Source organism: Ictidomys tridecemlineatus, chromosome 3 (assembly GCF_052094955.1).
Source record: "Ictidomys tridecemlineatus isolate mIctTri1 chromosome 3, mIctTri1.hap1, whole genome shotgun sequence".
NCBI lineage: Eukaryota > Metazoa > Chordata > Mammalia > Rodentia > Sciuridae > Ictidomys > Ictidomys tridecemlineatus.
In genome coordinates, this window is record NC_135479.1 from 153,405,085 (window position 1) to 153,432,016 (window position 26,932).

At 34.2% G+C, this 26,932-nt stretch overlaps 1 protein-coding gene across 1 annotated transcript in view; it reads right to left on the minus strand.

Moving 5' to 3' along the window:
- Positions 1-545: 545 nt before the first annotated feature.
- The window catches only part of Atp6v1a (ATPase H+ transporting V1 subunit A), a 55,939-nt gene continuing 29,552 nt past the window's right edge, over positions 546-26,932 (minus strand). The window contains exons 5-16 of the mRNA XM_078044210.1: positions 24,626-24,840; positions 24,252-24,389; positions 23,786-23,937; positions 19,231-19,393; positions 18,579-18,687; positions 14,175-14,297; positions 13,965-14,079; positions 12,960-13,023; positions 10,824-11,027; positions 5,230-5,324; positions 3,502-3,673; positions 546-2,054 (exon numbers count right to left, since the gene is read on the minus strand). Coding sequence (XP_077900336.1) covers positions 1,962-2,054; positions 3,502-3,673; positions 5,230-5,324; positions 10,824-11,027; positions 12,960-13,023; positions 13,965-14,079; positions 14,175-14,297; positions 18,579-18,687; positions 19,231-19,393; positions 23,786-23,937; positions 24,252-24,389; positions 24,626-24,840 — 1,643 coding nt within the window. The 3' untranslated portion in view covers positions 546-1,961. The remainder of the gene's footprint in view (positions 2,055-3,501; positions 3,674-5,229; positions 5,325-10,823; positions 11,028-12,959; positions 13,024-13,964; positions 14,080-14,174; positions 14,298-18,578; positions 18,688-19,230; positions 19,394-23,785; positions 23,938-24,251; positions 24,390-24,625; positions 24,841-26,932) is intronic.

Here is a 26,932-nt window from a genome sequence, read left to right on the forward strand (position 1 = left end):
GAAATACTATCAGTGACTAATTTGGAATTCTACAACATATATGTGAAGGGACACTTACAATGAATATCTGAGCATAGTTTCTCAATCATCTTCACATTCATACATCAACATTCTTAAAAGGAGGAAGAATGCATGTTTCAAATTCAGTACAACAGAAAACATACTTGGTCAATTAGTTTCTTCATGTCATTCATTATGATCACAATCCTAGCTTGCTGGTAGATTTAACAGAAGTTTTTGAAATCCTTTTAATTTTCACTAGTCTTAGGACCTCTGGGTAGGAAGTCTCCTACATTGGAAGCAAACTGATTAAGCAGCACCATTAAGTCCACATCTCAACAAATCATTGCATAATTCTTATCTGTCAATATTCTGAAGGGTTAAAAAAAAGAGTTCTATGGAAGAATATCTTTCCTGAATAGCAGGCTACTGGAAAATATGCAATCTTCAAAGATTTACACAAAACTATACCTGAATTCACTACTGAACACATCTTTCTTTAATAGACCAAAAGAAATGCATTACCGCAAAATTAAATAACATACTGAAGCATAAAATAAATACTTTATTTGTGCTATTACACTGTGTATCAAATCATCAGATATGCTCATGTACACCCTTTCCTTTTCCCAAAAAGGAAGCAATGGTGCCACCTCTATTGGTCAGAAAGAGTAAATGGGAAACTTGCTCTCAGTGCTGTTCTGCAGCGTGCCTTAGTATACGAACAAAGAGATTTATTATTTTTAGACATATACTTAAAAGATAGGATGAAATGATCTTTTTTTTCACATGACTCAGATTCTGTTACCAGCAGATAAAAGAATTAACTTCATCCCTATTAAACAGAATGGAAACTGTCACACTACTATGGCCATAGATATTCTGAGAAACTCCAAGTCAGAAAAAAAACCCACGAAAGCAATATTCTCTACAATTGGTAAACTGGTTGTTCAAAAATTCAACAAGCAAATAAACATGCAAGCGTGTGACATGTTATTACTTTGTAAAAACATAATGTCACTCTGGCCCCAAGAATCACTACAGCTCAGCTGGTTCTTAAAGGGGCAAACAGCCTTTAACCACTACTAAGTATCTTATCTGTGGCACTTTACTTATCATCCATTGCCACATGATTCTTAAAGACTTAGGCTTCCAAGATGTTTGAGGAAAATAAGTATGTAATATAGATCAAGTTTTCGATGATTGTTTTAGTGTAATTTAATATAGTATATAATAGTCCTTGATACTGAATTTTTCCTAGCTAAATAAAGTATGGTTTAACAAGATGATGTTAGCTAAGTTTGACCACCTGTCTTTTTTTTCATGCTTTGAGAGGGTACTGATTCATATATTATGCTGAGCTCCATGAATATCTTTTTAAAAACAATGTAGTTCCCAATAGCTTCCCATAAATATTCCTGATTTATACTGGGAAAGAAATGCATAATTGGAACATTAACCATCAAAGTTTTTTAAAAGTAAAACATTTCCTGCAAAGTAGTTACTTAGTAAAAAGCTAAGCTGCAAGTGGACCACATAGATAGTAAGTCATTTCACAAAGTACCTGTCAAAAGGTTTAAAAATATGGCCTTTCATTCTAAATCTACTCAAAGAGAGTATATGCAGTGAGTCCTGTTTACAATTTAATGGAGATGAGGAATGGGCAAACCTAGTACAAGGAGGGAGTTCACCCTACATACAGGTTTACAGTAGTGTAGCCATTGTATATCATATTTATTACATTCACCACTTCAGATAAAGTATCAGGGAGGCCCTTCAAACACTGGAGGAAAGGAATGTTTTGTATAAGACCTACCAAATAAACAGCAAAACAAAAGAAAACACACATAGGCACTAGTCTCAAAGCTTCACAATAAAGAAGCAAAGGGTTTGAGATGAGAAATTCAAGAAAATATACACATATGAGCTTGCTGAGGAATAGGAGGAAAGGAATCACAATTCTAATCTTCCAAGCTTCGGAATGCATTCTGCATATCTTCAAGAAGTTGTGCATAGTCACCCTTGATCTTTGCTTCACCATCTTTCACTGGATCCTGAAAAAAGACATTAAAAATTCAATTTACCTTTGGAAAATAATTTTCAGAATGTGTGATAATTTCCTTATATTTAAAAAATTTAGATGCATATGACTGGGTGTATATACTGGAAATTAGTAAAAACAATATATTATTCAAAGTCTGATAGGATCATACTGTGATGCAGAACTGAAATATGGAAAATAAATTTTAAAATATACCATACTTAAAATCCTCATGGAAGGCAATTTAATTGAGTAAAATTTGTACAAGACTTTAAATGCCCAAAGCTCTCTGATCCAGTAATTCCACTAGTATGAAAATAAACAAAACCAAGTACATGCTTGTCCATACCAACAGCTGGAAATTTCCTAAATGCCTTGGAAAAATATTACTCTCCCAAAGCATTAAAAAAAACCTAGTGATGCTTTTGATACAATAAGCATGTAAATAGAAAAGTTTTCACCTTCAATCACTCTACCAGAAATCATTATTATAGGTTTATTTTTCATCTTTTTCCTAAGTGAATTTTTAAAGACAAAATTTAAATCAAATTATATATGAATTTTTTTATAAACTATTTTTTTCACTCTATAATGTATTTCTTCATGTTTTTGGGTATTTGGAAAAAAATTAATGCCTTCATATGTTTTATTCTATGGATATGGCATAATTGATAGAGTACTTGCCTAGCATGTATAGGACCCTGAGTTTAATCCCTGGTACTGCAAAACAAAACAAAATAAAAATCTCTGATTTTTTCCCTGGTTCACATATCTTAAAGTGGAATGAATGACAGGCCCCCAAGATTGTGAATATTAATTCTTAATATAGTGAATATTTATACATATTTATATTTTTAATCTATACTGTAAATATACATATACTCTATATGTTATGTAAAAATTTATACATTATATATACATGCTGAGAATCATTCTCAGTAGGTAATTAGTAAATATGCCTGAATGTCATGACTTAAATAAAAAATACAATTCAATTGATCAAATATTTTAAAAACAATCTTATACATTTGAGTTTCTACTGGTAATTTAACATAACTACCTATTTTTATCTTGTGGGTCATGTAAAAGTAAAAATGTGTACTACATGATATTTGGAAGAAGTAAATAGAGCAGACATCATTTCAGAAGAACATGGGAGTTAGATGTTAATAAGCACTTGAAGTAAGATAATTGCTGCTCGACAATGAATTTAGCTCTAAATTGCCTGGCAGCTAAGACAAAAGAGAAATAGTCAGCATTTATTTCAGACGTGAAATACTATAATTTTTTATCACTGGAATTCCTACTTGAATATCACCTCAAGACCTGTTCTGGTTATATACATCCTGAGCATTTATGAAAATGATAAAAGCAAGTTTCATACCCCAGGTTTGGGACTCAAACTGTTAGAGAAAAAAAAAAAATCCTACTAAAAAAGTTACAGCAGAACCAAAACATACCTTGAATTTCATGGAGGAAAGTTTATAGAGGATCTCCCCCATGTGCTCACGGATAATCGACCATGTGATTTTATTGTCACTCTGGGCAGTGGTTTCAACAGCTCTACGGGCCATATCATAAAATGCAATCATGTTGGACAGCATCCCTACTGTCTTGTAGAATGGGCAGAACCTAGGGTAAATAAAGGTCAAAAGAATTAACAAAAACAAATTCCAAAGTGGGTTCATACTTTCAGTATATAAAACTTTAACTATAAATTACCAGGGAATCAGCTTCTTTATTTAAGTATGCAAACTGCTTATATTTATTAGACGATACATAAGAAAAGAAGAACAATACAAAAGACCAATAATTATTTAAGGAGAATTTTTGGGCAAAGACACCTCAGTACTGGTATGGATGGATATGGAGATATCTATTTTATTTGTTTTAAGGGTGATGTTTATTTTTGTCTGTAAATTCATCAAATAGGAGGGACAATGAAATACTATTGCTACAATATAATGCCCCTCCCTGGATTTGCAGTATTTGTAAGATTTGTAGGTAGGTAAGTAACTCAAATGGAAAATAACTGAGTTGTAAAGACTCCTTTGTGATATTAGTTAAGGTTTAATGAATAATAGGAAGGGGGGAACTGCAAATTGCTGTGAGTTAATAATAGTAGCCTCTTTCTCTTTAAATGTGTTCATTTTCATTTACTCATATACCTTTTTGTAACAAAGAAATAGAGACTGTACGTACACATGAGTAAATATCAATTCAATCACATTTGTCCTTATCAGTCTTCTAACACATTCCTAGACATCTGCATACATAATTTCATGCATAGTCCTATCACACCTTTTCCAAAGATTTTTCCCTAGTTGAGTTATCTTTGTATAGGCAGTTTGGTTCCTAGAGCTTCTTAAGTTCCCGATTTAACAGATTTCGAAGGCTTACTGACATACTGGCATATTTTCTGCTTGCTCTATGGTCTGATTAATCCTATTTGCTTAGTTCTCTGGTTCTTATGTGGAACCAAATATGATTTGAGGGAGAAAAGCTAGCCTGGGAGAAAAGGGCTCAAATCCTCACAGTTTAAAATAAATAGGAACTTTCAACATGCCACAGGAGTGGCAGAGAGAATAGTAAAAAAAAGCAAGCACTGGGCAGGAGTGAAGGGGCTGGGACTGGCAGCAACAAAGGCTTTGGTGGAAGGAAAAAGATACAGGACTCTTGACAAATAAGGCAGGAAAGAATAACATAATTATTTAAGCAAAGAGTACAAGAGACATGGGCAATAAAAGGAATTAGCAAAGATAGTTTCTAAAGCAGGTAATGATCCCCAGGCTCTGCACACTAAGCCATAATTTAGTCTAATTATAGATGGTTGTATGAGTGAAAATACTGTCATAATTTCACAAATGAGTAAATTGAGAAAAGGTGATGATTTCAACCATTAGATGTCTGCTATGAATAAACAAAATAAACCAATATATTGAGTCAGCGTTTAGCTGTGTGAGGAAAAAAAGGTTTTAATGTGTAGGTAGCTCCTTGCCCAAACACAACAGAAAATCCTCAAATAAGGAAAAAAAAATCAGAAGGGGAGGTGAAGGGGAAGTACTGGGCAATAAAATCGACAAAATTATGTCTGTGCATTCACAAATATATCACAATGAATCCTATTATTTTGTATAATTATAATGCCTCAATTAAAAAAAACGAAAAGAAAAATCTGTATAGCCTACCTGTCATAAGGTGTATATCCATTTTGTTGTAGGAAGTCATCTTTGATAAGCTTTGCAACCTCCAAAGTGATTTTATCAGTTTCTGCTAAAGAGGCCTAGAAGAGAAAAAAAAAATACATTTTTAGAAATTTTGTTCCATCATGTGGGTACCAATGGTGATAATCAGTTAAGCAAGCAGAAATAATATAATCAACACATTATATTTAACCAAAAATTTGATTTTCCTGGTACTAGGAATCAAACTGAGGGGTGCTCTACCACTGAGCTACATCCCCAGCCCTTTCTTACTTTTTGAGAAAAGGTCTTGCTAAGTTGCCAAGGCTGGTCTTTAATCTGTAATCTTCCTGCCTCAGACTCCCGAGTTGCTGGGATTACAGGAATGTACTAATAAATTTGCTTTATGACTGCTTTTGATTGTTCTTGTTTGTGGTTAAAAAGTATATAACATAAAATTTGCCATCTTAACTATTTTTAATAAAGAGTTCAGTTCAGAGGGGTGTGAAGCCGATTTTCAGAAGTTTTCTATCTTGCAAATCTGAAATCATATGTCCGTAAATAGTAAGCCCCTCTTCTTCCCTCCTCCAAGATACTGATAACCACCATTCTATTTTATGTTTCTATGAACTTGACTACTTTATTGTAAGAATATCTTTCATAGTACATTATAGTTATACATAAAACTGGGGTTCATTTTGATGTAATCATACATGCACAGAATATCATTTGCTCCATTTCAGTTCCTAATACATCCTCTTTCCCTCTTCTCCTCCCTTCTCCTGTTCCCCAACCTTTACTCAAGTAGTCTTCCTTTCATTATTTATTTTTTAAATGTTTTTATTAGTGCATTATAGTTACACATAATATTGGGATTCATTTTGACATAATAATACATGTTCCATTTTAGTCTCTAGTGCGTCCTCTTTCCTTCCCCCTATCCTCCTTCTCTACTAATCTTCCCTCTATTCATTTATCCATTTATTCTTAATTGGCGCTTTATAGGTATACATAAAGAAGGAATTCACTGTGGTATATTTATATATACACACAGCAAAATTTTGTCAAGTTGATTCTGCATTTTCTCTACTTTCCTGTCTCTCCTCCCTTTCCCTATTTCCACTCCAATGATCTTTTCCCTTTATGCTTATGATACCCGCCCCCCACTTCCCCACCCCCCCTTACTTTGTTGTAATTTCTGCATATGAGAGAAAAAATTCACTGACCCTTGATTTTCTGAGTCTGGTTTATTTTACTCAGCATGATGTTATCCATGTCCACGCATTTACCAGCGTATGCCATAATTTCATTCTTCTTTATGACTGAGTGAAACTCCACTGTATATATGCCACATTTTCCTAATTCATTCATTTATTGATGGGCACCTGTGTTGATTCCATAACTTGGCTATTGTGAACTGCACTATTATAAATATTGATGTGCCTATATACTATAGTATGCTGATTAGTATGTTGATTTAGGTTTTTTTCCTGCATAAATAGCAAGGAATGGGATAGATAGGTCACATGATGGTTCCATTCCTAGTTTTTTGAAGAATCTCCATACTACTATCTGGAGTTGTTCTAGTTTGCACTCCCAACAACACTATATGAGTGCACCTTCTCGCCAGCATTATCATTATTAGGTTTGGATTGAGATGAAAATATGTGTTTCCTTTTATTTATTTAAATTTATGTGAAAAGTACATTTTGTATTAGTATTTTCATTATGTAAATCATTCTCATTTGTGCCTTAGGCACTGTTTTTTCTGGATCCATCCATGACACCACGTGCTACATAGTTTGCTGCACCTAGCTCTTATACAAACCATTCTGTGTTGTGCTTTGTTCTTTCTTTACTTTTTTTTTTTTTTTTGGTCCCCTGGAGAAGGCACCCAGATTTCCTCTAATTCCCCACCATCATTAATGTCCACTTTAGGACTCGTTTGAGAATTTCTCTAGAGGTAAATATCCAGAAGCAGAGCTACTAGGTTCCATGGCATGCAAGCAAGTCCCACTGGACTATTCTTTACAATGGTAGCACCAGATGACATGTCACAAGGAGTACACTAGTTCTTCCATTCCCACAACACTTGGCAATACCCAGTTTTTCTCAACAGAGTAATGTGATACGTCATGGTTGTTGGAGAATTTTACCAAAGGTCTGTAATCTTTTTTGGGTTTTCTCTTCCATAATCTGTCTGCTCTTTCCTTTGGTCATATTTGTTGGGGTTCTAGTCTTCTTGTTAACTTAAAGTTAATATTTTAGAAAGCCCACCAGTTTTACTTGTCAGAAACTTCCTATCCCAATCTGTCATCAGTTTGTTACCTTTATTCATGGGTAAGCCTTTGTTGAACAAAAATTCTTACTTTTATCAAAAAACCTTTGTTTTCTTTTAATGTGTTCAATGAGGTTGGTTTAAGAAGTCCTTCTCTAATCCTAGATCAAAAAGTTATCCTTAATATTTCTTTTCTATTAACCTCTTCCCTCTAATAGTTAAATTGATAATCTACCGGAAGTCTACCTTAATATGTGGAATTTAGTAGCAATCCAGTTCTATTTTCTCCAAGTAGTAGTTTTCCACTGTTCACTAAAAGAACCTATTATCCTCTCACTTGATTTGTGGAGTCGCTTCACAATATCAAGGGAACGCACATAAACAAGTCTATATCTATTCTGTCCCACCACTGTTTGTTATTTCACCAATACCATACTGTTTTTCTTTCTATGGTTTTGTATTAAACAATAGAGGGAAGTTCCTTACTTTTTATTTTTATTTTATTTTTAAGATTGTGAATCTTTGTGATAGCAAATAGATTTTGGAATGATTAGTGATTTGCTCAGAAGATTCAACTAGAAATTTGACTAGCATCACATTGAACTTACATTTTAAAGAGAAGTGGTAATTTTTTAATAAGTCATCCATCCAAAAGAGTAGACTTTTTTAGATTATTTTCTGTTTCATTTTTTAGTTTAAAGACATTTTTCCATAACAGAAATATGGATTTCTGGGCAGTGCATATACTCTATTTGTTGTTGCTATTATGAAAATCTTATTTTTAGTTTTATTTCCTAATTAATATTGCTTGTATTGAGAATTTTTATTTTTCAGTGCTTTGGATAGAACTGAGGGCCTCATGCATGCTAGGCAAGCACTCTACCACTGAACCACATTCCTAATCCTAGTGAAATTTTCTTTATTTATATTTATCTTGCATCACAACTCCTTCTTATACTCTTATTATTTCTTTTCCTCTGTTGTTATTTTTGTAGTTATATGAACATATTATCTATAAATAATGACATTTTAATCTCTTCCTTTACAACTTGTCTGATTTCTAACATTATTAATAAGGACCTCTCTATTCAATTGAACACAGTGATAACAGACATTCTTGTCTTAATACTGATTTTTTAAAAAAATAAATGCATTTGAAATCTTTCTATTCTTCATTATATCAAATATTTCCCCCACATTCAGCATGCTATTTTTATTTATTTTTTTTTTTTTGAGATGGGGTCTTGCTATGTTGCTCAGGCTGGTCTCGAATTCTGGGCTCTTTGGCCACAGCCTCCCCAGGAGCTGGTATTACAGACACATGCCATCACATTCAACTTAGTATCTTTAAAAAAAATTTTTTTTCTTTTAGTTGTAGATGGACACAATACCTTTGTTTACTTATTTTTATGTGGTGCTGAGGATCGAATCCAGCACCCCATACATGCTAGGCAAGCGCTTTACCACTAAGCTACAACCCGAGCTCCTCAGCTTAGTATCTTTTAACAAACTAAGGAAGTTTACTTCTATTCCTTCTTGCCTAAGAGGTTTCTAAAACTCATAAGAAATAAACTTCAAATATTTCTTCCATATTGATTAAGATATTCTTTTCTGTCACATTAATTATACTGGGAAATTATAATAATACTGTGTTGAATCACATTTGCATTCCTTTACTTGTTCAGGATACATTATTCTATTTTGAATAACCTACTTGGTGTAACAAATGAACATTTAATACTTTTATATCTACATTCATAAACAAAATAAACATGTAATTTTATTTTCTGTATTGCCTTTATCTGGTTTTGCAGGTCTTCTGTTTGTTGTTAATCTCAGAGAGCCACAGTACCTTATAAATAATAAATATTTAATACATGCTATACATGTTAGTTATTTAATAAAACTATCTTTATTGGGAAAAATTAGGAGGTGAATTTTTAAGGTATCATCAAAAGAACAGAATCAGATGGAGAACTCTAATAGTCCTTACCTTTTCTTTTTTGGTATTGGGGATTAAACCTAAGGACACTTAATCACTGAGCCACATCCCCAGCTCTGCCCCACTACCTGCTGCTAAATTGCTGAGGTTAGCCTTGAACTAGCAATCCTCCTGCCTCAGCCTCCTGAGTTGTTAGGATTATGGGCATCTGCCACCATGACCGGCCCTAAAAATTTATTTTTTCTTTTTGTGGTGCTAGGAATCAAACCCAGGGCCTTGTGCACATGAGGAAAGCACTCTACCAACTGAGCTATATCCTCAGTTCCTCTAACAGTCCTAACTAGTTCTGCATACTATATGAAAAGTCATTTGATTCAGCAATTTAATTAGGCTACATTTAATTAAACCATCATCATCATCACCTTCTTTTTTAGGGTAGGGTACTAGGTACCCAGGGGTACTTTACCAATACCCAGTTCTTTTTATTTTTTATTTTGAGACAGGGTCTTGCTAGTTTGCTGAGGCTGGCTTCAAATATGCAATCATCCTGCTTCAGCCTCCTGAACCAATGGGATTACAGGTATGTACCACTGCACCTGGCTCACCATCTTCTGGTGAAACATGAAGACATAAGTATAAGAATGTAAGTTACTTGTTTAAGATCCATAGTTAATTAATGGATGGACTAGAATCCAATCCTTGATTCCCAGTCCCAGTGTTCTTAAAAAATTTTATGTTAAAGACACTACCTCTATCATTTCTAGTTTGATTGGTTGATGGATACATTTCATTTCAAGAACCCAAAGAAAATCAAGTGGTGTTTTGTTTTTTTTCCTCTCTCATCTACAATAAACTCAGGACCATGCTAAGGGCTATAAAGAATAAAAATTTGGGCTGTGTTGTGGCTCAGTGGCAGAGCATTTGCCTAGCATGTGTAAGGCCCTGGGTTTGATTCTCAACACTGCATATAAACAAATAAAACAAAGGTCCACCGACAACTAAAAAAATTTAAATAAATGAATTTTAAAAAGAATAACAAATTTGCCAGGTGTGGTGGCACATTACTATAATCCAGCAGCTCTGGAGGCTGAGGCAGGAGGATCACAAATTCAAACCCAGCTTCAGCAACTCAGTGAGACCCTGTCAATAAACAGAATGTAAAAAAGGACTGGGGATGTGGTTCAGTAGTTAAGCATGCCTGGATTCAATCCTCAGTACCTCCCACCCTCAAAAAAAAAAATAGTTTTAAAAATATTTAAAACTTATTATATTTTAAAATTGAATTTAAGTTTAGGATTTATTCATCTTGCTTGGTAAGAATATACCCAAGGTTTTAACTGGCCACTGTAACAATATAACCCATGGGATTTAACAACTCACCTTTCCCACAAGCTGTACAATTTCTGCCAGGTCTTCTTCTTCCTGAAGAATTTCCTTAGCTTTGGTCCTCAGAGGAACAAACTCTGTGAAATGTTTGTCATAGTACTCGTCCAATGCACGCATGTACTTGCTGTAGCTGATGAGCCAGTTGACAGAGGGGAAATGCTTACGTTGGGCTAGTTTCTTATCTAATCCCCAAAACACCTAATAAAAAAAAAAATCATTTTCTTAAAAAGTTTTTAAGAGTACTGAAGCATATTTGTTTTTCCTAAATATGTTTAATTTACTGGACAAATTATTTAATTTTTAGTATGTGTCAAGTGTTATCAAAACAGAATAAACTTGTAGAAAATGTTCATTAAAAATGTATTCTCACTTTCAGGGTGGATAATAATACAAGTCAAATTCAAATTTTATCTAACTTTCTTTAATAATGTGAAATGTGATAGCAAAAAGGCAAAATGACACTTTTGAAGATTATTATGGTACAATATAAACATAAGAACAAGAAAAGGCTTATTGAAATGGAATGGACACTTTACTTTGATTAAAAACCTCTAAATGTTCTGATTAAATTCAGTTTCCTATCATTAAAGGGCAATGCAATAAAATTTGACACTCATGTTTCAGAGACTAAACCTTCATGAATTCCTAACTTTGTTCCACCTTCCCTCATAATTTAAACTCAAAATTTTAGCATAAGTTAAAGACTTTTAAAAATGTAAACTTAGCCTCTGCTATTTCTTCTGTTACTGTCAGAAACACAGGTAAGCATTCTGTTTTTCCTACATGAATTATACATACATACTTACTTATGATTCATTCCTTCATATAAACTTTTTTTTTTTTTTAACTATAGCTCTGAATCATACATCTTTTTTCTGGGTACTGGAGATTGAACTCAGAGGCATCAGGGGCACTCAACCACTGAGCCATATCCCCAGACCTATTTTGTGTTTCATTTAGAGACAGGGTCTCTCACTGAGTTGCTTAGCACCTTGCTTTTGCTAAGACTGTTTTTTTTTTTTAATTTTTTAAAAAATATTTATCACAATACCTTTATTTCACTCATTTATTTTTTATGGGGTGCTGAGGATCGAACCCAGGGTCCCGTGCGTTCGAGACAAGAGCTCTACTGCTAAGCTACAACCCCAGCCGCGCCCCCTCCCAAGGCTGGTTTTGAACTCACAATCCTCCTTGTCACAGGGAAGCAAATGCCAAGGCATTAAGTATATTTTCTGATTTTGCTGTCATCTAGATATAGTTAACAGATGAGTGAAATGACTGGGTCACTTTTTTTTTTTTTTTTTTTTTAAGAGGAGGGGTACTGGGGATTGAACTCAGGGGCACTAGACCACTGAGCCACATCCCCAGCCCTATTTTGTATTTTATTTAGAGACAGGGTCTCACTGAGTTGCTTAGCACCTCACTTTTGCTGAGGCTGGCTTTGAACTCAATATCCTCCTGCCTCAGCCTCCTGAGCTGCTGGGATTAAAGATATGCGCCACCATGCCCAGCTACTGGCTCCCCCCATAAAAAAATGTGGATGTGCCTTCTCTACAGTTTTCCCTTGTAATTTCCAGATGATTACCAGGCGAGGTGATGGTAGAGCCACAAGATGGAACAAGCTATGGAATCCAACTATGACAGGATGATATAGAACCCCTTTTGGATAGGATCATCTACCCTTGATCATACTTTTGAGTTAAAATAAACTTCTAGGTTTTTGTCATTACACAATCATAAAGGTCCATCAACAAATGCTTATTTTAATGTGGTGCTAGGAATCAAACCCAGTGCCTCACACGTATGAGGCAAGCACTCAACTACTGAGATACAACTCCAGCCCCCATTACACAGTTTTTGACCTTTCTGTTTGGACCCTATAGTTACGGTTATCTGTGCATACTGTCCATGAATATATTAAGTTTAATATAAAACCTGGTAAAAGAGCTAAGGAAAAGCAGTATTAAAGACTCTTGGTGTTAAAGATATTTCTAAAACATACTTTACCACTGTTTTCTCTTTAGTAACTAAATTAAATTTTACATGATGACTTAAGTAGTGTTAGAACAGCTAAGAAGAACAGCACAGGAGGAAAGACTCAGAAACTAAATACACTATGGAAGGACATACCTGAACAATACCAAGAGTAGCAGATGTAACTGGATCAGAAAAATCACCACCAGGTGGAGAAACTCTAGAATAAAAAAAATAATAATAATGATATAGTCAGCAGAATGCTATAAAAAAATAACACGTGAAAGCCAAATTTTTTGAAAGTCAATTTTTAAGTAAAAGCTTATTTATTTATTTATTTTTGGTGAACCCAATATCAAAACAAACTGAACAAAAGATAAACACAAGTTCTATGACTGGGCTGTAATTCAAGCCCTAACTTTTTAACATAAATAAAATTGGAAATTTTATTAGAAATTATTTCTAATTAGAAATAAATGATCCTTGGAAAGAAAAATGTTACATAAAAATCTTAAAAGCCAGAACTACACTGCAGATAACAATGAATTATTGAACACCTTCTAGTGTGAGAAATAAGATGATCTTTTATTACAATCAATTTCATTATTCTATTCAAACAGATGAACAGGAAGAAAGGAAAAGCTGGAGAACTAAGTATGGCTTTATGTAGAAATCATAAAATCTTTACTATTTATTTATTGATTTTTGGTGTTAGGGATTGAACTCAGAAACATTTAAACACTGAGCAACATCCTTTTATTTTGAGACAGGGTCTTGCCAAGTTGCTTAGGGCCTAAGTTGCTGAGGATGGCATCAAAATTGTGATTCTCCTGCCTCATTCATCTTCCCCAGTTGCTAGGATAACAGGCATGTACCACCATGTCTGGCTTTACTTTGCTTTTACCATGATTTAATTTCACCATGTCTATAATTTTTTAAGTTATTCCTAAAATACTGTGACTCAAATACAATACATCAGTGAAGGTACAACTATAGAGTCCGAACATGTAGAGATGACCTGAACATCTTCAAAGAACTACTTTGAAGCTCTGTGGCAACGGAATGTAGCCCTGGTTAAGAATCACTGCTACCAGAGAAAGTAAAAATATATTCTCTTTTAAATCTTTTTGCTTTTGAAAAGTAAACCATTTGGGTGCTTACGCTCCTACAATGCTGACACTTCCTTCTCTTTCAGGATTTCCAAGACATTTCACTCTGCCTGCTCGCTCATAGAAAGAAGCCAGACGTGCACCAAGATATGCAGGATATCCACTATCTGAAAAATGAAAAGAAATTTTAAAAGAGGGGTTCTAAGCCAGCTCCCAAAGTCCTATCAGTCTTGCTTACATGATAAGCAACACAAAGACTTACCTGCAGGCATTTCAGCTAAGCGACCAGAGATTTCTCTAAGGGCCTCGGCCCATCTCGAGGTAGAGTCAGCCATCATACTGACATGGTAGCCCATGTCACGGAAATATTCTGATAGTGTAATGCCTAAATTGAGAGGAATATTACAAATTACAATGTTAGGATATACATTTCTGACTTTCTACCCTTAAGAAAACTTTATAGCATTAAATATATGAAGTAGACTGTTAGCTGTTCCCCCAAATCTACCCTTTCCCTTGTGGGCATGAAGGTGAAGTAAGTCACAGACTTTCCTCCATTTTTCTGAGAACACCCAGAAGTATGAAAGCTATGTGTTAAAAACTAAAAAACTCTTTTTATCTTGGACTCCAGCCTAGTTGACAAAGAGCCCCTGACTACCTGAAATAAACATCTATTACAATGAACAATTAAATGTTTGGTAATATTTGATAGCATAGTCTATCCTATCCCAACATAATACACATTTTAAAAAACAAGAAGATTTTTTCCCCTATTCTGTGTTGAAACAATTAAGTCTGAATTAATTTCCAAACGTAGTTTGTCTAATCTAGATATCACATACACATATGGATACTTAAAACTCAACTAATTAGCTTTTATGGTTATTTTTTAAAAGTAACAAATGTTGTTAATACAAGAAATATTTCAATTTTCAATCCTTCTTGTATGTAGATCAGGTCCTGTCTTGTAAAGTCACACAAGAAGCTAATATATACAAAGAAGTCTCAGGTTCTGATTCCTGTGCTGCCGTTAATCTTAGTCTAGGAACTCAGGATGAGTTTTCTAGTTGTCAAAAGCTTTATCTGCGTTGTAAGCCTCAGATGAATTCTTGGTGCATGAAAAATAATTACCAACCAAAAGGAAAATGGACAGAAGACAGCTTTTAAGGGTTAATACACACAAAAAGATGCTAGTTCACTGTTAAGAAATATAAATAGGATAGATATCTAATAAAGTAAGAATATTTAAAATGTTAGTTAATCAGTCTAGGTGCTGGTATGTGCTGGGGTATTCACTGTAATATTACTTTAATTTTCTATTGTTTGATAAGCATATAAGAAAGTGTTTAAAAATACTAGCATTGGTGTAGAGGTGGGTAAACAGAAATTTGTCTATAGTTATTACGTTTTTTTTTTTTTGCAATGACATACCTTCACATTCATTTCATCTTTTTCTTTACAACATCTTTATAATCTGAAAATGTATATTTCCTTTACATTTTTCATTTGGATATAGTTATTCCTTCTGAATGATTAACATAATTTAAACTCTATATTAAGCGTTCTACTCTCAAGAATTTTAATTCTAAGAAATTACTCTTAGAAATTGTGAACAAAGAAATAAGCACACAAAACATACTGCCCCTGCCAAAAAATCCAACTGACCAACCAAACAACAACAAAAACAAACTCAGTATAAAACACATGCATAAGGATGGCTTAGTGATGCATTGTTTGTGATAGTAATCAATCCAACTGTCCAATAAACAGATGTTTATTCATTAGATTATGCTATCAAAGGGGCATGCAGCCTGTAATGGTGCATGCCTGTAATCCCAGCGGTGCTGAAGGATAAGGCAGGAAGATCACAAGTTCAAAGCTGGCCTCATCAACTCAGTGAGGTCTTAAGCAACTTAGTGAGACCCTGTCTGTAAATAAAATACAAAAAAGGGCTGGAGATGTGGCTCTGTGATGGAGCGCTCTGGGTTTAATCCTCGGTATCAAAAAAAAAAAAAAAAAAAAGGTAGAAAGAAAGAAAAAGGGGGGTGGGGGGACATGAAGCCACATAAAAAATGAGGTAGATTTTCCATATTAAAATGGTAGATGTTATGGTTTGGATGTGAGGTGTCCCCCCAATGGGTTATGACAGCCTTAACTGAATCAGTAAACTAATGCCCTGATAGGAATTAACAGAGTGGTAGGGTGTGGCTAGAGGAGGTAGGTCACTGGGGGCATGCCTTTGGGGTATATATTTTGTATCTAGCATGTGGAGTCTTTCTTTCTGCTTCCTGATCATCAACTGAGCCACTTCCCTCCACTACACTCTTCTACCATGATGTTCTGCCTCTCACCTGGATCCCTGAAGAATGCAGGCAGCTATCTATGGACTGAAACCATGAGCCTACAAATGATCTTTTCCTCTTCTAAAATTGTTCTTGTCAGGTCAAGTCACAACAGCAAAAAAGCTGACTAAAATAGTAGATCAGGTCCTGTCTTGTAAATTCACACAAGAAGCTAATATATACAAAGAAGTCTCAGGTTCTGATTCCTGTGCTGCCATTAACCTTAGTTGTCTAGGAACTCAGGCTGAGTTTCCTAGTTGTCAAAAGCTTTATCTGAGTTGTAAGCCTCAGATGAATTCTCTACCTTCTCATAAAAGTTAACTACCAAACAAGAACAAGAAACATATAAATTCAATTATCAAAAGGTAAGAGACACATTTAGCACTATAACAAAATAATGAGGAAAGCCACTTGAATGAGTGAAAATCAAACTAAAGTGTGTGGAAACACCAAGAATTCATCTGAGGCAACACAACTCAGATAAAATTTCTAAAAATAAGGAGACACATTCTGAGGAACAAAACCAAAAATCCTTTGTTTGAATCACTTCAAAGGACTACATAATTAGTGGCAGGAGTTCCCTGGATCCAGAATGACATCAAGGAGAAGCAGGGAGATAGATGTGAACAAAATACATGTAGGAACTTCCTATTTTCACTACATAAAAAGTGTGAGAGGCAGGGTAGAAAAGAAAGAATTTGCCTTACAGCTGCTGACTTCTGTCGGCAGGACAAGTAAAAAGTAAAATAATTTAGTTACACAACTGCACCCTGCCACAAACTGTAACCATGAAGAATTCCAGTTACTCTGGACCACAGTCATAGCCAAACCCTGCTATCTCCTACACAGAGATGAATAATAGTGACAATAAATATAAGCACAGGATATCTAAACAAAGATGAAATTTGAAAAAAGATAGAAGGGGATATAATATTGGCAAAAGAACCTGACAAGGAACAGATGAAAACTACAACCGAGTTGAACCATAATAATGCATCCTACCACAAAATAAAATCTCAAGGATTATCTAGCAAGACAAAAAAAAAAAAAAAAAGAGAGAGATATTTCAAGAGCTGGCAGAACTCAACAAAGAACTGGTAGGAAAGATAAAACTATTTTAGAAATAAAGGTTTCATTAGAAGCAACACAAAGAATAAATGTCATTTATTCTGTGTACAGACAAAAGGTTAAAAAGAAGGGACTGGAGAAGAAATGATAACATACGGAAGAGAGATAAGATATATTAATAGATTGAACAGTTGTACCATGTCTCAGAAAAATTAATCAAAGATATCAATATGAGACTTGAAATTTAAAGAGAAATTCCTTTGGGCAAATAGAAAAACCAACTCTAAAAGAAAAAAAAAAAAGTCAGTCTCAGACATTTCTCCAATATTTAATGCTAGAATAAGAGTTCTCAAGGGAATAATATTGAAGCAAGACTTTTATACTAAGCCAAACTATGGTTAAAGTTGAACAGGCATCAATTCAATTCCATATATCATATCCATTTAATCTATAAAAAAAATTTTACTCTAGTAAACCTAGTAGATCATAACATTTATGAAACTCATATACATTAATGTTTTGTCTGTTTTATCTTCCTCCCAATAAGGGAAAACCACCAGACTAGAATTAATAATTGAACCAAAAATTTTATATTCAAATTACTATTAAAGCTTAAAGGCAACAGGAAAAATAAAACAAAAAAAAAAACTTAGGAAGAAACAAGAATTCAGGAAATACAGTTTCCATAAGCCTGTCTTGAAGAAACTTCCAGGCAAATTTTAGCCAAACAAGAAATAAACAGACAAACTATAGCCAAAGGACTGCTAGTGAGCATTAACTCCATTTTGCTGCAGGTCTAAAGCTAAATTTAATTAAATACTGGACTTACTGTTAGAAAAACAGAATACAAATTAAATGAGTTCTGAAAAACAGAAATAAAAACACTAAAAGTTGAGATTGAAGTGGGAGTAAAGATGGAAGGTAATATATAAACACACCAATTTTCTTATCTTTTATATCACTAGTCAAAATATAATAATTTAAAGCTGATAATCTAAGCATATTTAAAGACAGATCAATGGGAAAAGGTATAAATATATCATTTCATGGTTATTAAAAATACTGGAGCAGTTCTATAAATATCTTCTGTTTATTTACTTTCAAGTATAAAAAGGAAAATATCTTTTTAAAGTTAGGATGTAACTATATAAAAGTATCATAGAATGAAAGAAAAGTTCTCTGCAAAAGGAAAATCTTGGTGCTAGCTTTAAGTTTAAGAACAGGTATTAATTGCTTTATGACAATCTGTAACTCACCAGTATAAATAGAGGCTTCTCTAGCAGCAACAGGCATATTGGAGGTATTGGCTACTAAAGCTGTCCTCTTCATGATTGACTCTACCTTACCATCAACTTCCATAGTGAGCTAGAGGTAAAAAAAAAAAAAAAAAAAAAAAAATCCATAGGTACTCCTGAGTTCTAAATGTAACATTTTGGTTCCTCAACCCTATCTTTCATAACTTGTCCATGTTTAATTCCTCTAACCCGTATTTCCCAAATAATATTCCCTATTACTCTAACTGCTCTTTCCTGTACCATGGTGCTATGCTATGAAGATAGATATTATTTCCATTTCATAAATGAAATCTATTATTTTATGAAAAGAAAATATTTCTATAATAGAAACTAGTAGATCACAAAACCTATGTAAAGTTCACATACATAAATATTTTTGTCTGTTTTATCTTTCACCTCCATACCAAAAAGAGAAACTTTCAAGAGTCTGACTGAAAAATTTAAATTTCTTTCCTTCAATATAAAATCATAGATATTTCTTTAAAATTTCTAAAAATATCCTTGACAAAGAAGAGCATTACTCCAGACCTAATATTAAGCTTTATTAACTGCCATGAAAGTTGATATGTGGTATTTTCTCTAGAATAGTATTTGAAGTTTTCCACATACAGACCTCTGGGAAGTCCCGGAGGACTTCAGACATCTCGTTTCCTCTTTCACCACATCCTACATAAATGATCACATCACTATTGGAATACTTGGAGAGAGACTGTGATATCACTGTCTTTCCACAGCCAAAAGCTCCAGGGATAGCAGTAGTTCCACCTTGTACACACCTAACAAAGAAATAAAAAGAAAAAAATTAATGGAATGCTTTGCTTGCTAATAAATACTATTAAATATTTAAAAGTAGGTAAGTGAAACAAATATAAGGAAAGAAAACGCTCTGAAATATTCTATAAACACACGTATAAGATATACACACATAAATATAGTAATTGTTCCCCTTTTTTATATCTTTAATAATATCTTTTAATCATTATTCATCTCTATCATCTTTACTCGCAGAACAGGGCAAGTATATTTCATAAGGCACCTGGGGAAGAGGAGTGTGAAAATACAATAAGATGGTGCTAATATTCTGAATGCTTATATAAATTAGTTTATGACAATACAGGACAATACAAGACAATACAGGAGGATAGGCATGGTGGCGCTCATCTATAATCCCAGCTACTCAGAAGGCTGAAGCAGGAGGATCACTAGTTCTAGGCCAGCCTCAACAACTTAGTAAGACCTTGTTTCAAAATAAACAATAAAAAGGACTAGGGATGTAGTAGCTCAATACCTAATACTCCTGGGGTAGGGGGGAAACAGTACAGGAATTAAAAATAAAAAATACAAACAACTATAAAGTTCAATGAACAAAGTTTTGTTAAAGTATTAAGTTAATCCTCTATTTACTGAGCACTGTTTTCTAGGTACTATTTATTGAGCACTGTTTTCTAGGTACTAAAAACTGTGCTTGGAGATGCTGGAAAGACAACAAACAGCCAATAAAATAGTGATATTCTTGTATTCACAAAGCTCAGATTCCAGTGGGATAAACTAACTGGTGAATCAGCTGGTGATTATGATACCATTTAGCTGCCAAACTCTCCATAAAAAGTGGCAACAGAAAGTGGATGCCACTCTTTGTGTGTGTGAGGGAAGGGTGTGATCAGAAAAAACAGGATATAATTCTAAAGGAAAAGTCTTTGTAATATTATTTTTATCTTAAAAATCCATAGAACCATTGCATCCTTAATTATGAAAACAGATTTTTTTCCCAATATAAAACTAATATGCATCAAAATTGTTTTCCTCCAAACCTTTTAGGTATTTGATAGACTAAGGCATGTCACATTTCTCTGCATACTTCTCTCATAATGGCTCTCCATACTTCTGCCAAATCAATTTAACCTGGAGTGGGGATGGGACTGGGTATACCCAATTTGGAAATTTATCAATCCAATGTGAAAACTTTGACACTGGTTTGGAGCAGGAGGATCTGAAAGTAGGTAAGACTTGAAGGAAATGGAAGTCAGCCAGATGAAAGGAAATACCAATCGAAGCAGAGGGAACAGCATGCCCAAAGGTCCAGGGGCAGGAGAGACCATTGCTTGAGGAATTAAAAGTCTTTCCAATATTTCTAGAAGATGGTCTTTAAGGAAATAGTTGGGCAGATGAGTGGCTGAGTCAATGCTGGAAAGTAGGCATAGCCAGATGATTGGTGACTTTGTAAGAAATTCATGATATGTATTATTTTTTAAGAGCAATGAAAAATACATTAAGAGTTTTAATTAAAAGAGTGCACGATCAGATATGTTTTAGATGGACCACTACGTCATATGGAAAACCACCTAGAAAGAAAGCAAAACTGAGGACAGCAAGTCTGATTATATGTAATCATTGCAGGAATTAGGCTTTAACTACAGAAATGGAATAAGAATTAAAAACACAGATAAAAATATTTAGAAAACAGAATAAAAGCATTTGCTGAACTAGATATGGGAAGATAAGATCAGTCCTTGAGAAGTCACAGAAATGACATCTGTGAAGAAGCAACAAAGAAAAGGAACAAGTTTCAAAGAAGGGGTGGTGATTAAGGTGGATTCAGTTTTGAATATGCTGATACTGAGGCACTTGTAGGATACTCAAAAGGTATTATCAGAAGTAGATATATAAATCTGGAAGTCAGGAAAGGTCTGGGATAAAGATACAGAAAAGAGTCATCACACATGGATGAATATTTAAATCAGGAGAGTTTATAAAAGTCATCCCAAGAGACAGAGTAAGGACAAAGAAGCTTTAGAAAAGCAAAAATCCTAAAGAGCACCAAAACTTAAGGGGAGAAGTTTACAACAGAATAAGAACTTGTACACAGAAATATTAGGAAGAACAAAAAAAGAGGGTGTTTCAAGGAAAGAGTAACATCAATATTCAAAGCTGTAGGGATTAAGAAAATATATTTCTTGATCAAGAATGGGAGTGACTGATGACAGCAGTGAGGGTAGTTCAAGGGACTCATATAAAAAAGGGCAGAGTACAGTGAGAGTGGGAAAAGCAGAGACAACTTTCTTACTCTTTCAAAATGTTTGTCAATGAAGATGAGGAGAAAAGTAGTGACAAGTTGGAAAGAAACAGAGGGTAGAAGATAGACTTTTATCATTAGAGAGGAGAGAAAGGGAAGATGACTCTGATCTTTGAGGAGACATGACAGGAGATAAGCTCCAGAAAAAGAAAAGTAGAGCTGGGCACAGTGGTGCACGCCCCTAATCCCAATGACCCAGGAGACTGATGCAGGAGGATCAAGAGTTCAAAGCCAGCCTCAGCAAAAGTGAGGTGCTAAGCAATTCAGTGAGACCCTGTCTCTAAATGAAATACAAAATAGGCCTGAGTATGTGGCTCAGTGGTCAACTGCCTCTAAGGGGTTCCAAAACTCATGCTTTCTAATTTCTCTGTGAAAGATCCAGAATGATCATTTATAAAGAAAGAAGAAAGAAGGGTGGAATTAAAGATCTGAGGCAAGTGGAATAGTTTGAAATAGCTGCTGAGAAGTATAACTAGTGAAATGCAGAAGGATTGCTACCCAATAGTACAGTTAGATACCTATGAGTAGAGTTAAGAAAAGGAGCTAGCTAGATTGATTTTTCTAGGTGGTATGTTAAAATACAGAGGAACAACAAGATTTATTACATTAGTAACAAAGAGCCATAAGAATGAAAGACTATTAAGTCTAGTCTAGGCTGAATAGTGAAAGGTATGGAAATAGGTAGTGACTAATAAGAAAAAAGTGTCAAAGGATGAAGATTTTTAATTTTTTTTAGTTATACATAACACTAGGATTGATTTTGACATAATTATAAAACATGGAATATATTTGCTCTAATTCAGTCCCTAGTTCTCACTATCCTCTTTCCTCCCCGTTTCCTTCCCTCTATTCTACTGATCTTTCTGATATTTACTTCCTTTTTTTTTTTTAAGTTAATGTCTTGTGGACATACATGATGGTGAGATTCACAGCAGTATATTCATATATGTACAGGGGCAAGTTAGGTCAGATTCATTCTACTGTTCTTCCCCTATCCCATCTCTTCTTCCTTCCTCTCCATGCCCTTCATCTAATCCATCTGTCTCTCTTCTATTCTGATGGAATCCCCACTTCCCTTTCTTTCTCTCCCTACTCCTTCCCCCACTTATTCTGGGCCAGCTTCCACAAAGCAGAAAACATTTGACCTTCAGCTTTCTGAATTTGGCTTATTTCACTTAGCATAATAGTCTCCCACTTAGAATGGAGCTCTCAAAGAAATAATAATAGCAAGAGCAACTCAAAAATTAAGAAAATTCCTTAAGATTGCACAGGAGGGACAGCCTGAAGCAGTGGCACATGCCTGTAATCTCAGCAACTCAAGAGAGTGAGGTAGGAGAATTGCAAATTCAAAGCCAGACGCAGTAACAGCAAGCCCTAAGCAACTTAGGGAGACCTTGTCTCAAAAATAATAGATAAAAAGGGCTGAGGATGTAGCTCAGTGATTAAGCACCCCTGTGTTCAATCCCCAAAACCAAAAAAAAAAAAAAAAAAAAGTGCATGGGAGGGTGGGAATGAGCTCAGTGGTAGAGGGCACAAAGTCCAAAGTTCAATCCCCAGCACCACACACACAAAAAAGTGCACTGGTTTAGTCAGAGGTTGAGGAGCTCCTGCCTTGCAGTTTCAGTCTTTTGTGTGACTTAAATGATAGTCATTTGTTGAAATAAAGCAGGATATGATAAAGACTAAAATTTACAAATAAAGGAAAAGATTTTTTAAGAAAAGAAAATAGTAAGAGCAGACTACAAATTAAGAAATAATGCTGGCAGCATAAAGAGCCTAGCTGACTTTAGAAATCATTAACGAACAGTAACACCAGTCTACTAATTCTAAGATAACTTAAGAGCAATACATTGTTTTGGCACAGATATTCTTATGGAAATTTTAGTTTTTCAGAACATTTTAGAAATAAACAATCCTGTTTGCCTCCATGGGGGAAAAACTTATTTTTAATGGTTTGACTCTATAAACATGAACCATATTACTCTGGATATTATTATGGTTTCAAGCACATAACACCTTTATTTACAAAGATAATGAAAAGATAGGCACATATAATAACTCTGAGAGAAAATTGTAGGACAAATCCCAAACTTACGGAAAAAGGGCATCAAGGACTCTCTGGCCAGTCAGCAAAGGATGATTGGCTGGCAGCTTCTCAGTGACAGGACGAACTTGACGAACAGGCCATACCTGGACCATGTTGAACTTCTCCTTTATACCTTCAAATTCAAGCTCCAAGACAACATCCTATAAAAATACAGCATGGTTTTAAGTGCAGTCAAATTTGTAAATGTTTCTTCCTCCAAAATTTAAGTAATCCCCAATTTCTCTTGGGAATAGGAAGGTGGTAGATGGAAGTGAGAATCGAGATTGATATTTTTTTTCTTTTTCTTTCTTTCTTTCTTTTTTTGGTGCTGGGGATCAAACCCAGGGCCTTGTGCATGCAAGGCAAGTACTCTACCAACTGAGCTATATCCCTAGACTATTTACAGCATCAAAATGGAGCAACTATAATATATAAATAAGGCTGCTCCGTGGGATAAAGTTTAAGTGATACTTACAGAGGTATCATAATTCCCAGGTGGGGCAATATAAGTGACAGTTCCTCGGTTTCGTGGGGGTAACATGATTTTGTGTTTGATGAGTGAGTTCTCATTGACAATTGCATAAATATCTCCACCAGTGATATGGCTACCAACCTAGAGAAAAATGCATTTAACATTTAGTGTTCAAATAAACAAACAGAATCACTTCTGATGCTATAAAAACAATTTGCTTCACTTATCAATATCAATCCTACAATGCATTTAAGGAAAAATTTAAACTATGCTCATGTAGTCTATTTTTATTTGGACTAAGAGTACAAAATAGTTCACTAAACATTCATTTCACATTCTTTCACCAACTTTAGAAATTCTTGGTTACGTAGACATACCCGTAGGTTTTTGCATGGTGTAAAATCCCATTTAACATCTCTGCTAAGAGCAGACACATTTACTCCTCTGGGGATGTAGATACTTTGGGTCTGACTGCTGATATCTGACAAAGGTCTTTGAATACCATCAAAAATGGCTCCCATAATGCCAGGACCAAGCTCAACGGAGAGAGGTTTTCCAGTTCGGAGTACAGGGTCTCCAACAGATACACCAGCTAGAAATAGTGGTTGAGGAAAACTCACAATAAAAGTTTAAAGATATGACCAATAAGAATTATCACAGTTTAAAAGTAGAGGTTCCCTAACTTTCTCAATTCACAGCATCCTTAGTATTTCAATAATAGTTCACAGTGTTCCAGGACAAAAAAATTATAATTTCAATTAATAAATAGTTACGTTTAAACAATTTAACAAATACATAAATATGTGAACAACTGAGTAGCAATGAAAGAATAATATGCATCAGTTGAAAGAAAAAAAGAGTATAAATTTCAGCCCTAAATAACCATAATTCTTACGAACAGGATGTATATGCCTATTTTCAAACTTTGCGATCACAATGGATATCCATATTCCATACTGACTTTTACCTACTTGCTTTTTAGCTTAGCAACCACCAAACACTCAGCTTTGCAAAGATATGACACCACCAACAAGAATGTAATGCAGCAAAATAATAAAAATGTTTATTATCTCAAGCTACTAGTTCATGTAGTATCTGACAAGATATCTAATATTTCTTTGTTAACCTCAAAAATTTTAAGTATTCTGGGCATCACATGAGTTTACTGCAGCTGCCCAGTGTCTTTGCAGTTTGGGAACCACAGGGCTAAAACTAAGAGACAAGCCTCTCATTAATTCATCATTTCAAACACACCACTATAGAACAGTAGTCTCCCTAAAAGATAATAGTACCTGGACAAAAACATAATGAACTAAGGAAGTGACTTTGAAAGGAAAAGTGTAAAATCTGTAAATAAGCACAATAAATTCACCTTGTTCTCTAGTATTTGTTCATAAGAGTAAAATCAGTACCACTTTTCACTGAAAGCAATTTAGCAATATCTATTGAAATTAAAAATGGTTAAATCTTTTTTTAAAAAATAGTTAAATCTTAACCTAGGAGCCAACTTCTGTGAATTCATACCATGGTTACACTGTAGCACTGTTGATAAAAGCAAAAGATTAGAAACAATCAAATTTTCTGTCATTAAGAAATCAATTAATAAACTGTGATACGCCCATATGATGGAATTATATGTAACTAGAAGAAAAGGATAGGAGCATGTATGAATCTCTCTAGAAAGCTCTCCAAAATAAACATTTTTATTCTCAGTATCTTATTATGAAATTTTTAAAACCTAAACAAAGCTGAAAGAATTTTTCAGTAAACTCCCTCTAACATCTAGATTTTACCAATATTTTATTTTATTTAATACATTATTCATGCACATCTTCTGTAACGCACATATTTTTAAGTGAAAAAAGTCGGATACAGAATAGTGCACATAAAATGCCATCTTGTGGGGGAAGAAGAAAGGAAAATATGTATTTGCTTAGTTGTGCAATTAAGAAACTAGAAGGATATATAATAAAAGGAGTCAATTAAAGTGGTTGTGGGTTTTGAAAACTGACAAGGTACAGGATAACAAAATTAGGAAAGGTTGCCACTGTATTTATTTTCATTTATTTTAAATGTTTAAGTCATGTAAAATATTAAATAGGGCTGGGGTATAACTCAATGGTAGAGTTTGTGCTTAGCATGGAGAGGCCCTGTTCAATGTCCAGAAGGTCCCCTCAAATGATTAAATAAACATAAAGGTAGCAATAGGAAAAAAAATTTTTGTTTAGATTTATTTTTTCAGATGATTTTGTTTTAAATTAGCACCCAGTATTTGAACAAGAAAACCAGTTACCAGCAAGTATGAATTTTAGAATGGTCAAAAAAGTAGCATAAAATAAAACTTGATTAAATACCCAAATAATTAATGCTGATTTAAACAAAGATATATATGAATGCCCCCAAAGGTCCTCTTCACGAGACTCAAGTCTTAAACTCTTCATTTTTCAAAGAAAATTGTTTAAAAGCCAGTATATTAATAACCAAACAATAAGGATTTCCTAGTGCTAAAGGTGTAATGGAACGTGTCACCTAGTGCTATTCATCAGAATGAAGACAGACTGGTAACTGATTTAACTATAGCTTTATTATTTTAAACAGAAATTATGGCTAGAGAATTTTAACCACACAAATCAATACTGTTATTCCATTTATGCCTTATGTGTCCTTCTGAAAAAATTCCAATT